This window comes from Ovis aries, chromosome 8 (genome assembly GCF_016772045.2).
Source record: "Ovis aries strain OAR_USU_Benz2616 breed Rambouillet chromosome 8, ARS-UI_Ramb_v3.0, whole genome shotgun sequence".
NCBI classification, from domain to species: domain Eukaryota; kingdom Metazoa; phylum Chordata; class Mammalia; order Artiodactyla; family Bovidae; genus Ovis; species Ovis aries.
Window position 1 is genome coordinate 15057589 of NC_056061.1, and position 14838 is coordinate 15072426.

The window sequence follows — 14838 nt, forward strand, 5'->3', positions numbered from 1 at the left end:
ATCACTGAATGGTTATGTGTTTCTATCGGCTGGAGGTTAAACAGAAACTCAACTGGTTCCACATGATTTGGGTGTCTGCTGTTTTATCTTGCAGACTGTACTACTAATCTAATAGCAATGCTGCTGGAGTGGATGTGGTGATACAGATGGTACCATTTGCATTTTGGACCTGGCTCTATTAGAATCCTGCTGTTAAAGACTTTGAGCAGCGGGCTGTAGAGTGGGTTTATTAAACAAGTGAGTTTTGCATAATTAAAACAGTGAATCTGGCTGAAGTTTAAAATAAATTTCTGAAAGGCTGGGCTAGAGATTAGTACCTGAATATATTTCCTGAATAGATGAAATATATTTTTGGAAAGTGAACATTTCTCAAGAAAGAAAATGGAGCTTCAGTTGTTCAACAGTGAAATAGGCTTCAGAGGCTTTTTCTACAGTTTTTTTTTTCGTGCAAGTATGAACAAAAGATTTCATTTTACTGCTTAGTTTCCTCATCCAGGTAGAACAGGATAAAACCTGCTTTCTCTTCCCAAGTATTTCAGTGAAAATAAATGTGGTTTTATAACTGCTTATTTGTCTAGATAAATATTTTCTCTATGCCACATTCCATATCAGTTATGGTTAAATATGATAGATAGTTAGGAATTTGTTATCAAAGCACTTGAATTCTTATAAGGAATGGTAGAGTATATCCGAGGTATTAGTAGCCTGCAGTGATTACAGACAAGCCAGCAAATATCTGGGTCTAAAGAGATATGTTATGCAGAAGCTGGTGTATTAACTTCTGTTGCACAAAATGTTTTCACTCCTCTGTATTCTTTGTCCTAAAAATTAATATCACCATTCACCCATGTTATTCAAGCTAAAAAGTTAGGAGTCATTTTGACCTGAATTGGTACTCACCCCTGACTGGACCCTAGAATCATCTGGATAGGTTTCAAAGTATATATATCCAGGCCTTCCCTGGTGGCTCAGTGGTAAAGAATCTACCTGGGAATGAGGGGGACATGGGTATGACCCCTGTTCCAGGAGGATCCGACATGACGTGGAGCAACTAAGCCTGTGTGCCACAACTACTAAGCCTGTGCTCTAGAGCCTGGACACTACTGAGCCCACGTGCCCTAGAGCCTGTGCAAAAGAGAAACCATACACTGAAGCCCAAGCATGTGCGAAGCCCCCAGACTGAAACTTGAGAGTAGCCCCCACTCACCTCAACTAGAGCAAAGTCTGTTCATCAGTGAAGACCCAGCACAGCCAAAAATAAAACAGAAAGAGGAGGTTGTAATTAAAAAAAATATATATATATATACATATATATATATATATATATATATATATATATCCATATGCAGATTCCTTCCTGATTCCTTTAATGTTTGATAGGTAAGGCTAGAATTCAAGTCAACCTCTTCAGATGAGAGGTCATGGTTAGAATATAGTCAGTTAAACTCCTGGCCTAGAGTTCAAGTATATCCCACAGAAGTTCTCTTTGCCCAGCCAGTATGTTAAAATAACTTACACCTGGATGTCGTTAGGCAGAACCTGCACCCACTGTTTATCAGCCTCCTCCATTCTCCCTCGTCACTACTGGAGTAGACATTTATCTATCTGCTTTATCTCTGAGGGCCTTTGAGTTGCAATCCCTGACTTGATGGTGTCTTTAAACACCAAAGCCCAATCCTGCTTAGCCCCTTGCTGTCCTCCCTTTTCACTCTAATTGAGTCCATTCTCACCTCTCCTCTCCCATTATTATCCCATCTACAATCATCTACCAATTAGGTTGTGATAGTCACTTCTTAAGTGACTTCTGCATTAACCTCTCAGGCCTTCCCTGCATTAGCCCACCAGGCTCCTCTGTCCATGGCATTTTCCAGGCAAGAATACTGGAGTGGGTAGCCATTTCCTTCTCCAGAGGATATTCCCAACCCAGGGGTCGAACCCAGGTCTCCCACATTGCAGGCCGATTCTTTACTGTCTGAGCCACTATGGAAGCCCCCATTAACCTCTCAAATCAATACTAATCATACTCATGGGCTTAAATCCATCTGTTGTCATCACGGTGCTATATAGAGAGATAAAAGCCACACTGTCTGTCATAAGATAAAAGGCCCTCTTCATTATGATCACTAATAGATAGCCCTATGCATTTCCAGCTTTGTCCTCTTTACCACTCACCTTCCTTACTCTGCAGCGTCCTCATTAGTCCCTTCCATTCCCGACTCTCTCCTTCCTCTGCACCAGCACTGCAGTCCAGACCCCACCAACACCCCAACCCCATGCCGCAGACTGAACTGTCGGGCAGTCCCTAAGCCAGCCCTGCCGCGATCTCATAACTCTTGACCATCGGCCACAGCGCAGGCTTCTGCTCATTTCTTTGATTCTCAGATGGAAAGTCAAATCCTTCAGTAGGCCTTCTTTGCTATCGCTCACTCTATAGGCATTTAGTTACTTCCTCCATGCTACTTTACATCCGTGCCTTCAGCCTTTAAAGCGTTTTGACACCAGATTTTAAACATGGGTATGTGGATCTAACTCACTGGGAGTAGAAACAGTTTGTCTTCTTGTATGTTCTAGGTCTGTGTTGACATTTGAGTGAACAAAGAGATTCAGACTCAGTGGTCTCTCAGGATTGGATCAGCTTTGAGTTTGTGTGCTTATATTAAATTGAAAACCATTCTAATATCCTCTATCCCGAACAGTTGCCCAGTATGGGGATGGGACCCTTGCTTAAGTCCCCCCAGTCACCAAGGGCAGGTCCAGGCCTGCTGCCTCTCCTGTTCTCCCCACTACTTTCTTCATCCTACCGAGTTTCGGGTGGTTCTATATATTCTTTTCCAGTGCTCAGGTATTCCTGCCCGCTGTCAGCTGCTGTTCTGCAAGATCTCCTGTGGCTGAAGGTGTAGTCCTGATGTATCTGTGCAAAGAGATGTACTCCACTTCCACCTACTCCTCCGCCACCTTCCGTCTCCTCAAAAATCATTCTAATATCTCTAAAGTGCCAAACATAGGAAACACACTCAACATATGTTGAAAATCAGTGAATTAATTAATAAAGCACTTGTTTTCTCTATTTTGTTAATATTGACTTGATTCTGATGAGAGCTATTTCATCTGCCATTTCTGTGTTTATTTTCAAATATATATAATTATGCAACTTTAACTGGGCCACTGTAATGTTGAATTTATTTGGTCAGAGGCAATTGAAGAATTTAGCAGTTCCATATTAAAACAAAACCTATCTGTAACATGTCATCAGAAAAACCCACAATAAGTGTATAATATAATAATATAGGTTAAAGTAATACAGATTAATTTGGAAACTTTGGAAAATTTAAAAAAAAAGAAATTAAATGATCAAATTAGCAAAATTCAATTATCCAGTAAAAAATAGTAATTCATTTTTTACTTCTCCTCCTTTTTTTCCCTCCATGTGTTTACTCTTTTATTGAGTATTTTCTTATTTCTTTTTCAATTTCAAATTTAATTGTTGGTTTCAGATAACAGTTACACTTCTACTTAACTATTAAACATGTCAATATATTCATAGAACAAAGTAAACCAGAAAAGACTAGAACTTGATGATAAACATATAACTAGGTGAGAGAATTTTGTCTCTCTAGAATGGCTCCTAGACAATAGAAGGGCCTTTTAAGCATTCAGAGGAATAGATGTCTGCTACATCCACTTGGGTTGTCAAGTGTTCATGTGGAGACCTGACCTTCAGGAATAGGGAGGTAATTTACAAGGCAGCGTGTGTGCTGAAGAACAGCATGTAATTAACATCTGAGTAGGCCAATTGGTGGGAATGGAGGAGTGACCTGGCAGACAGATGGTGTAAATAGAAAAACTGGCTATAGCCATTAGGCAATAATACATATTAATTTATTCATTGCATTTACTTTGTGCCAAACACTCTGCTGAGCACTAAGAATTCAAAGAATTCAATCCAGTGAGAGGCCTAAACAGCCAAGTACACAGCCACACTGTCATGTGGTGAGTGCTCCAAAAAGAGATGTCCTGGAGGAAAGTGAAAGCGTCAGTTGCTCAGTCGTGTCCAACTCTTTGCGACCCCATGGACTGTAGTCCACCAGGCTCCTCTGTCCATGGGATTTCCCCGGCAAGAATACTAGAGTGGGTTGCCATTTCCTTCTCCAGGGGATCTTCCCGACCCAGGGATCAAACTGCTGGTCTCCTGCATCACAGGAAGATTATTTTACAGTCTGAGCCACTAGGAAATACTCCGGAGGAGAAACGCTATTTGAGGAGACAGCTGGTTGCCTCAGTTCCTGAGGAGGTTTTCTGGCAGGGCCTTAATGTGAGATTTAGGTGGGCTGCTGTCTATGGGGTCACACAGAGTCGGACACGACTAAAGCGACTTAGCAGCAGCAGCAGCATCTATTAGAACCTTAAATGGAAGATGTAACGGCTAGTTCAGGGGGCCAGTCGTTAAGGAACCTGGTAGGAACTCTGTTAAGGGAGCACAAGAGGAGTCCAGAGATTAGTGTTAGTGTTAGTTTCCTAGGGCTGGCGTAACAAAGAACTGAAAACTGGGTGGTTGAAAATAGAAGTTTCTTGTCTCCCATTCATAGAGGCTAGAAGTCCAAAGTCAGGGTTTCAGCAGGGTTGGTTCTTCACAGGGCTCTGAGGGAGAATCTGCAGGCTTTTCCAGCTTCTGTGGGCTGGGGTGGGGGTTGAAGGAACTGGAAGGGTGTGCTGGCTTTCATTGGCTTGTAGACAAATCATTCCAGTCTCTGCCTTCAGATTCAAATGGTGTTTCTTCCTGGGTCTCTGTCACTTCCTGCTGTGTTCTTCTTTCTGTATCCAAATTTCTCCTTTTCATCACAACACCAGTCATATTGTATTAGGGCCCACCCTCCTGAACTCATTTTAACTTGATTACCTCTGTAAAGACTATGTTTCCAAACAAGGTTACATACCTTTTCTCCATAAAATAATTAAACCTTAACTGTAGCACATGCATAAACAGCAGACCATTTTAAAAAAGGGTTAATAGAGAACAATCATCCTGATTGACTGGTTTAGTATTGTTTCTGAGAAACAGCTATAAGACTGGAATCATAGGCTGGCAAGGGATTTGGCTGAAGCTGAGACTCAAATGCCAGAGAGGACAGGGCATTAAAATGTATCTAAATATCCTGGAGCCCTTTATGAAAGAGCTCTCAAGTCCACAGATTAATTCAGTCAGCCCATGTTGTATAAACTTACTTTTGCCTTCTCTCAGCTGGACTTAATTGACTCCTTAAAGTGCAAAATATATTTTATTTTCTTCTCTGGCTGCTGTGTATGATAAACCTGGAAGATGAGAACAGTAGGCCCTATACAAAGCTATACTTCTCTTCCTCCATAGCGATTATTCCTTTATGAGGAAACTATTATGGTTCTGACTGTGGCTATGTAGCCCCAGGTGAAGGAGAAATTACTCCTACAATTTAATCAGATTTGGGAGTAACACCAATCCTTTAGAATGAAAAGATCTATTTTTTAATTGAAAGCATATGTATCAGATGAGCTTTGTAACTTTAGATAATTTGCCTAATCACTTTAATACATAAATAAGTGTAATTTTACTATGAAAAGAGGTGTGTGCACTATTGTAGGCTAGATTGTCGATAACATGCTCAGGAACTCTAATCAGCACACTTTGGCACATAAGAACAAGTCTGCACAGGACCTGGGATGGACAAAACAGCATGGTCTTGTGGGGAGAGTACTAGTTTAGCAACTGAATAACTATGTTCTTATTCTGTTCTACTGTGGACACTTAGGCGGCTGTATCTTCTTATCCATGAACAAAGAAATTCAGGCTAATTGATCTTAGGTTCTCCCAGCTCTAAAATTGTGTGCTTATGTTAAAAATGATAAATTCTTCCTTTAAGAAAAATGGAAAATACAATCATAAAGAACTGTTTCTCTACTCAAGAATGCTTTTCTGCTGAGTTCATTATCATCATTTAAAGTGTGTACATCATTTTGTCTTAGCATAAAATGAAGATTCAACACATTAAAATTACAAAGAAGACGCACACAGAGATATACACTATCCAAGAGTACATCTGGCATTTTTATTTAGTGGTGGCTAAAGCAAAATTTTTAAAAATGGGTTTAAAATGAATGTGTATCTTGCTCTTTCATAAAAAGTGATGAATGGAAACATGAATATATATGAATTTTATGAAGCTGTTTAAAATGTTGACCTATTTAAAATTTATAAACCACTTCAGTGCTAATACCTCCCACAACAGAAGTGCCAGAAATCTGAGAAATAGAGCAGTTAATTAAAAGAAAACTCGGTGTGGGGAACTTCCCTGGTGGTCCAGCTTTTCAGACTCTGCACTTCCAATGCAGAAGGTGTGAGCTAAGATCCCAAATTCCAGACCAGGGAACTAAAATCCCAAATGCAGTGTGGCGTGCCAAAAAATAAGTAAAAATAGCAATAAGAATAATAAGATATTTTTTAAAAAAGAAAGAAAAATCAGTGAAATCTGATACAGGTAATCATGCTCCCCAAATGAAAGAGAAGTGTTAGTCTTGGTGACCCCACAGACTGTAGCCCTCCAGGCTCCTCTGTCCATGGGATTTTCCAGGCAAGAATTCTGGAGTGGGTTGCCATTTCCTCTTCCAGAGGATTTTCTCCGACTCAGGGATGGAACTTAGGTTTTACACTTTGCAGGCAGATTCTTTACCATCTGAGCCACCAAGGTGCTCCCTAAATTCTTTCGCAATTCAAAGGTAATGTGCTATCTGATTCCTTTTGCTTTAGATACACAAGATTAGTCCTGTCCAGTAGCTCTGAAATCAAGTATGAGTTCCAGAGTTTTGCTTCATTAAATTTTCTTGCTAACCATCAATTAAAGAATAGAGTAGCCTATATAAATCAGTACTTTAAAACATTCGATGCCAAAACTTTTGAGTTTGAACTAAGAGCAGAGAGAACTGCAAAGGGTTCTGACAACCTGGCCCTCGATGCCTACTGCTTGGCCCCTTGGGAGTGTAGTGCCCATTAAAAAAACCCAGGGTCAGCTCACTGTGAGCGCTGATACACTTCAGAAAAGGACATGGAGTCCGCCTGGAAGGTTGCCAGGACCAAGAGCTGTGGAAGCACAGAGCACAGCTGGCAGAGTGCTGGAGAGGGGACATACGGGGAGGACGAGAGGCGCACTTTGGAGTTGAGCTGAGCTGAATGTTCTGGTCAGGGAAAGGTCAGAGTCTGGGCAAGTGCAGGAACGGCGGGGCCATGCCAACTCAGATGCCAAACATCAGGTCCGCTCCAACTGGCGGATTCTGTTTGTTTTTAATTGTCAGCATGCCGAAGGGACTTTTGTTTCTTGTAAATAAGGATGACAAACAAATTAAGCTCTAGCAGGTGCAACAAGCTTATTCTGCTCTGAGTTAAAACTGTCCTAGCTAAGATGTAACTTGCCAACAGAGCTGGTGACGAGAATGGTGCCTTTTTCTTCTTTCATATGAAAACGTCTGTGAATTCTAAGCAAACAGACGCAGGACCTAATGTAACTGTTGCAGCAGATTACTTTTATTTTAGAGGGATTATTATGGCACTTATTGATGGTGGCACAGTTTCGATCAAAGCAATATCAAACCTTAGTGTCTGAGCTCAGTCTTGCCAAAGTTTGAAGTTTTCATCCAAGGAGTTTCAGAGGCTGTCTGCTGTGGTGAACAGCTCCCTAGAGCATGTGATTCCAGCTGCTTCACTGAGCAGTATTATGGTACCATTTCTGAGGAGGATAATGAAATTTCAGCATACAGGACTGTGCCTGTAAATCAAAACTTAGACTGCGAGGAACTGGAATTTTCCCCAGAGTAATAGGAATAAGGCATTAATATGCTAATTTGAGCCTGAATTCAGCCCCCTTGCTCTTTTGATTTCATATTAATTCTTCCATTTATGCCCATGTACACATCAATCGGAAAATCCTTTAGTGGAATGGACAACCAGCTGTCCAAGGTGGCTGAGGTCTGGTCCTTCAACAGAAGCAGAGACACAGATTAGGTTGTCTCCTGGGGGTCTAGCTAACCAGGGTTCCAAAAGCAAAGCTTATCTCATGCAAACTTCCTTTCCCCTAGAGAAACTTTGAAAGAGGCTTTGTTCTTGCCAGGACTTTCTTTTGGTTTTCAGCTTAATTAATAGTGATCCAAAGAAACCAGAGCTATTTCTGGTCATGTGTGAGTGCTGACGTCCTTTCTTATTTTGTGAAATTTTTATGTTGAACTTAGAAAACCCAAAAGAATCATTGAATGTGAAAAGTAAAAACAATGTCTGGATGATCTTTGTTTCTTCTGTTTCTCACTGAGATTTAATTATTTAAGAATTTTTTAAATGTAGAAAATGCTAATGATTGGAAGCAAGCAGTGCATATTATATTTTTACAACATCACCAGTAAATAGAATTGTACTACATGATAAAAATAGCTCTTATAATATTTTAGAAATTTTCTCATTCAGGAATATCTAATAAGTCTACTATGTGACTGATACCACGTGATGCCTAGGATAAAAAAATAAAAATAGTAAGGCATAGCCTTTAAAGAGAGTTCACCTTCTTGGGATAAGTGCAGATGAAAGAACACTCTGCAGAGAAAGAGGCATTTGAGTCAGGGCTGAAAGTGTGCATGAAACAGAGGAAATACGGGTGTGAGAAATCTAGGTGATGGCACAGCAGGCAGAAGTGCAAAGTTCCATATGTTTATGAAATTCCAAGCATTTGTTATAGGTGGAATGTAAAGTTCAAAGGTAAATTCCTCATATGTAAGATTGGTTTGATAAGCAAATGTCAAGTTACTGGAATAATAAGATAGTTTTATATTTGATATAGTACCTACCATGTGACAGATTGTCATGCTAGGCAAGGAGGGAGATACTAACACTTTATCAGATCAATGTATGATCAGATTTTCATGTTAGGGAGGCTACTCTGAGACTCAGAAAAATCAAAATCTAAGTGTTCAAGACACTATTCAGGATATTATTGTGATAATACTTATAATAATAATATACCCAAGAAGGATATCATAATCCATCTTTTGAAATGGTCTCTTTCCCTTTCTCCTTCCCACTCCCCTACTAGGTTAATTTCTTCTCATCATTCACATTCTTAAATCTCATTTCTACCAGCAGACCTTTCCCAAGCACACAGATTAGATTAGGTCTCATTTTAAACATTGATATGCTTCCCTGAATGTTTTCTTCACAGCAATTATTCTAACTGCAGTTAACTACCTTTGTAATTATTTGTTTAGCATCCATCATCCATTGTTGACAAGGATGAAATCTGTCTTGACTAGCCAAGTCTTTAACACATAGCCAGTGCTCTTTCTGTGAAAGTGAAAGTCGCTCAGTCATGTCTGACTCTTTGCGACCCCATAGATTGTGTAGTCCATGGAATTCTCCAGGACAGAATACTGGAGTGGGTAGCCTTTCTCTTCTCTAGGGGATCTTCCCAACCCAGGGATTGAACCCAGATCTCCCACATAGCAGGCAGATTCTTTACCAGCTGAGCTACCAGGGAATCCCTAGCATCATCCCTAACCCTAACCCAATTTCTATATTTTAGTGTAAATAAATGGTAGGTTGGGAATGTAATATTGGATAGAAGAAAATAAGAGGAATATTTAAATGTAGAATTGAAGAAACTTGGCAAATGTACAAAAATGAGAAAGAAAAGATGAATCCTGGATGAGTCCCAAGTTACTAGGTTGGATAATTGGAGGTGTCATTAATAAGAGTTATGACTAAATTATAGGGGAAGATTATGACTTACATTTGAGCCCTGCTATATTAATTAATTGAATCATAGCTCATATTGAATTACATTTTGTTTCCTTTGAAACAGTTTGGTGTCATTCTAATCTCGCCTCAGTATAATTTCAAAAACTTTTAGTGTGGAAGTTTTCTGAAAAAGATTAACATATATTGCATATACTAGATTGAGTGTTCTTTGCTTCAGATTCAGATTATCTCTGTATTTTTGTCTTTATGTGTTTAGTATTTCTCCAGTATTGAGTTGGCCTTCTTTGGCATACAGCATAATACATTTTAGGGCTTCCCTTGTGGCTCAGCTGGTAAAGAATCCACCTGCAATGCGGGAGACCTGGCTTCAGTCCCTGGGTTGGGAAAAATCCCCTGGAGAAGGGAAAGGCTACCCACTTCAGTATTCTGGCCTGGAGAATTCCATGGGGTCGCAAAGACTCAGACACAACTGAGCAACATTCACATTTTAAAAAATTTTCCAATTCATTAAACTGAAGTTAAAGATTTGGAAAAGTTTAGGGATACTCTTTGCAATCAGACTAGTTTCGGTGTGAATTTGACCTTAGTTCTGAAATAAAAATAGAAATTTAAAATATCTATAATTATCTTAACATTTAAACCTATGTAGAGCTTCATACTAGTTAAAGAAAAATATCCAAAGGCAGTGGGTAATTTTTGACATCAAGGACTGCCATCCATCTCATCTTTTATTCCCTTTATTTAAATGAAAAATATTGTCTTTCTTTTCAGTTACACATAAAGAAAAAGACAAGGTAAAAGAAAAAGAAAAACCTGAAAAGAAAGGTATGGATTTATCCTTACTGCTGTTTTACTTACTGGCCTGTCTTCCGTCTGTATATTTTAGATGACCATGAATTTATTTTTTGAAATTATGATAATTTTCCTTAGAATTGAATGTAAAAAGAACAATTTCTGGGTTAAAGGAAATAAAATACTTAAGACTCTCTTGAAATCCATTACCAGTTTACTTTCTAGAAATGTATCAGTTTTTCCCCCTGAGGCTGCTTTTAGCCAATGAAGATATAATTTCAAAAAATAATTGTAATTTGATAGGTTAAAAAGTATAGTTTATTACTTTAACTTGCATTCTGTGATTACGTATTAGACTGGACTTAAAATTTTTTTTAGCTTTTATTTGTTTAGAATAAGCAATGTGCACTCACTGTTTAACATGTAAGGTACTTTATGAAAGCATGCTCTTGCCTTGCTCCCACCCTCTGATCCTATTTCTCATCTACCCACACAAACAGTAAGCTACTTTTATGAGCATTTTTTCAAAACTTCATTTTGCTTTTATAAGACAATGTATATTATTGTCTCTCCCTATTTTTACATATAATTTAGCATGTCCTATATTCTAGCTTTATAGTTTAATAATACATCCTAGATGTCTTTTCATATCAGTAAATAGATATTTCCTTCATTCTTTTAAAAATACTGCATAGTATTTAAATGGAGATATTTAAATATATATCTTAAGCTATATTAACTCATCTTTTGATTACTTATTATTTGTAGATTGAAAGATTTAGATATGATTTTTAGTGATACACATTTATGTAACTCTTCACACTTACTTGCTGTTTCTCCTGATGATATGTGTGTGTGTCTAAATTGGCTATATGTAACTGGCCTATTACATTTACAAATGCATTTCTCGGTGTCATAGTTAATGTAAGGGTTTCTGTCTGTGTGAATAGACATGTGTGAGTACATATGTGTGATAAGTGTGTGTATTTATATTCTTGAATTTTTATGTGGCTAGATATATTGATATTTTCTTTTGGTATTTCTACTTTTGAGTCTTCATATAAGGATTAATTCAATAATTAGTAATATCTCTCAGGTTTTAAAAATTAAGTTCGTATTTAACTTTAATTCATCAAAAATCCATTTTAATATATAAAATTCTAATTTAATTTTTTGCTTTTTTTTTAAGTGGATCATCTCTAGGATATTTAGTCTAGATTTCAGCTGATTTTTGTATCTACAATACACATAGACTACTGAGCAATTTTATTTTGTAAAGCATTCTATTTAGCTAGAATTTACAATGCTTAGAAATCAGATCAGTTGAAACATGCTTCATTCTTCTCTATTCTAAACTCACATTTGAATATTTGAACTAAATAGTTGTTCTTTTATTAAGGTTTATTTTGTGATAATATCCATGAATTTCAATACAGTCATCTTCTCTGTTCTAGAAACAGGTGTCCATTTCCTACCAGCTATTGACTTACACAGAGTTATTGGCATCCGATTCTGTGTACTCTGACTAAAGGAAATAATCTTTTATTTCTTGTCATTTTTCAACCTTTACAATGGCTAGATACTTTTCATTAAAATTAATTGAGAATTTGTTGCCACTAAATCATACATTTGAAGGAAACTTACCCAAATTGAGATGCTGAAACAGAACCGTTGTGTCCTTTTATTTACTGTATACCAATTAAAGGAGTTTGCTCTTTATGAGACAGTTATTATGCTGTAGCCCAATAACCTCAAATGTTATTCTTCCTTCAGCTAATATTTTCTAAACTGTTACCCATAACCCCAAGTGGTAGCGGAGATGACCATGGGGCAGGCTTAGGGGTGGAAAGGCTGAAACCCTGAAGGTGAAGCACCTGCTCTCTGGGTAACTCATAGCTGCTACCATCTCATGGACTTTGTCCTCTAAGCTTTCTATGAGGCTTGTATCATCTCTCAAAAATTCTGGGGAAACCGTTCATAGACTGTATTTTAAGAGAATAATTATTTAAATATATGTTTTAAGCACATCGTTTTCCTTTTATAATACAAGTAAAACTGATGGATATTAATATTCATAGGATGTAGTTAGAAAAATGAAAATAATTAGAGCTCCAGGTTTTATTCTAATAATTTGACTCTTTCCTTAACCTGGATGTTTTAATTAAAATCTACTATTTTATCTTTCATTTTCTTTAATTTCTTTAACTTTCCTTATTAATCTTTAATAAATAGTATATACATGTTGAAAAATGTATAGTGATTTGGATAACTATTAAACTGCACTGTTTAATACATTTGAAATACGGGAATAACCTTCAATGCTATTGTACTTCTCTGAACTCATTTACTTAAGCCATTAAGAGACACAAGATTTTACTAGTCTATGTAAGGAAAATAGAAATCAATACAGTAAATTCATATTGTCATACTACTTTATTTGTTTTAATGTGGACCGTTTTTAAACTCTTTATTGAATTTGTTACAATATTGCTTGTATTTGATGTTTTGGCTTTTTGACCATGTGACATGTGGGATTTTCACTCCCTGCCCAGAGATTGAACCCTCGCCCCCTGCATTGGAAGGCAAAGTCTTAACTGCTGGACCGCCAGGGAAGTCAAGTCCTAAGACACACTATTCTTAAAGCTCTAATATTGATTTAATTATTTCTTTTAATTGTAAAGACAGAGCTTCCTCCTGATAAAATGATATATCTTTCCACAAATTCTTATAAAATTATTTTTTTCTGTTTGTCTCTCCTGGAGACAATTCCAAAATACTGTTTAGAATGGTAACTGTAAACAGAAGGATGAGACTAGCTTTCAAATGCTTTCTAAGTCTTAATGCTAAGTCTTTGAAATTACCTTTTTTTATAGTTTTTATTAAATGGGTGATTTTTTAAAAATTCCTGGATTAGGTTCATTAATGTCATCAAATTAGATTTTGGTGGCTGTAAAAATGAGGTAAAGAAAAAGCTTAGTCTTGAAATCTGTTAAAAGTGTGTACTAATATAAAATTTTCTGCTTAAGCAACTCACAAGGAAAAAATTCAGAAAAAAGAAAAACCAGAAACAAAGACAGTGGCAAAAGGTAAGTTATACTTTCTGTTTTAAAAGCAATATATTTGGGGTAGCAGCTGGATGATTGTAAGCATTTAGCATTTCCTTTACAAAAAATTTGAATTTACATTTGAAATTGAATATCTAAAAGAATAATAAAAGTGAATACATAAAATAATAGAGCATTTCAAAATATGAGAAGAAATTGAAGAGCTTTCCTGTATGTGGCAGGCAGAATTTTGGCCCCTATGGCCTTCAGCCCTTGGTGTCATCTGCTTGGCTGTGTTACAGTATATGGCAAAAAGCAGTCTGCAAAAATAGCTAAGATAGATCTAAAATATGGAGGCTTTCCTGAATTATCCAGGTGAGCTCAGTGTAATCCCCATGAACCTTGAAAAACATAGAGAAGTGACAGAAAAGCAAGATTTGGGCCTGTGAAAAGGACTTGCCCCCATTACTAGCTTGAAAATGGAGGGAGGCACATGGAAATTATAAGAAGGGAATGAATCCTGCCAACATGTTGAAGAAGTGTGGAAGCCAGCCCTTCTTCAGAGTATGTAGCAATGCAGCCCGTTTGACAAGCTGATTTTAGCATTGCGGACCCTAAGCTGAAAATTTGTTTGAGCGACATTGTAACAAGACTTTTGAACTATGGAAACCAGGAGATAATAGATCCTGGTTGTTGGGTTAAGTAGCTAAATTTGCAGTAGTTCCTAGAACAATGGCAAACTAGTACAAACATACCTGATTTACAGTTTAATCAGTATTACACCTTGAGTTTACTTTTAGAACACTAAAATTAAGGATTTCTTTTTTCAAGAAGGATGATGCATCATCTTGATCAATATTTTAAGTGAGTAAGGGCCTAAACTGTCTTGATAATATACCAAAGAAAGAAACAGAATATGAATGTAATGCTATAAACTTTGGACGATTACATTAACTATTTTTTATAATAAATTTGTCAATTGTTTGTTTGATATTAGAAAAATATAGATTCTGTATATTCAATATTATCTACTAAATTATAGATTATCTACAAAACATAGTTTCTAAATATTCAGTCCTATCTACTAAATTCAATTTTCTTTCTCATATTTCATTTATATATATATATATTAAAGTATAGCTGATATTATAATATTGTGTTAGTTTCAGATACATACCAAAGCAATTTGGTTATGTGTATATGAATATTTTTCAAATTCTTTTCCATCATAGGTTATTA

The 14838-nt window shown here is 37.0% G+C and overlaps 1 protein-coding gene across 50 annotated transcripts in view; it reads left to right on the top strand.

The window, feature by feature from the left end:
• TRDN (triadin) overlaps nt 1-14838 on the top strand; it is a 406058-nt gene that overhangs the window by 109848 nt on the left and 281372 nt on the right. For all 50 annotated transcript variants that reach the window (XM_060419417.1, XM_060419418.1, XM_060419419.1 and 47 more), the window contains 2 exons: nt 10535-10588; nt 13582-13641. In XM_060419417.1, the coding sequence (XP_060275400.1) occupies nt 10535-10588; nt 13582-13641 (114 nt within the window). The remainder of the gene's footprint in view (nt 1-10534; nt 10589-13581; nt 13642-14838) is intronic.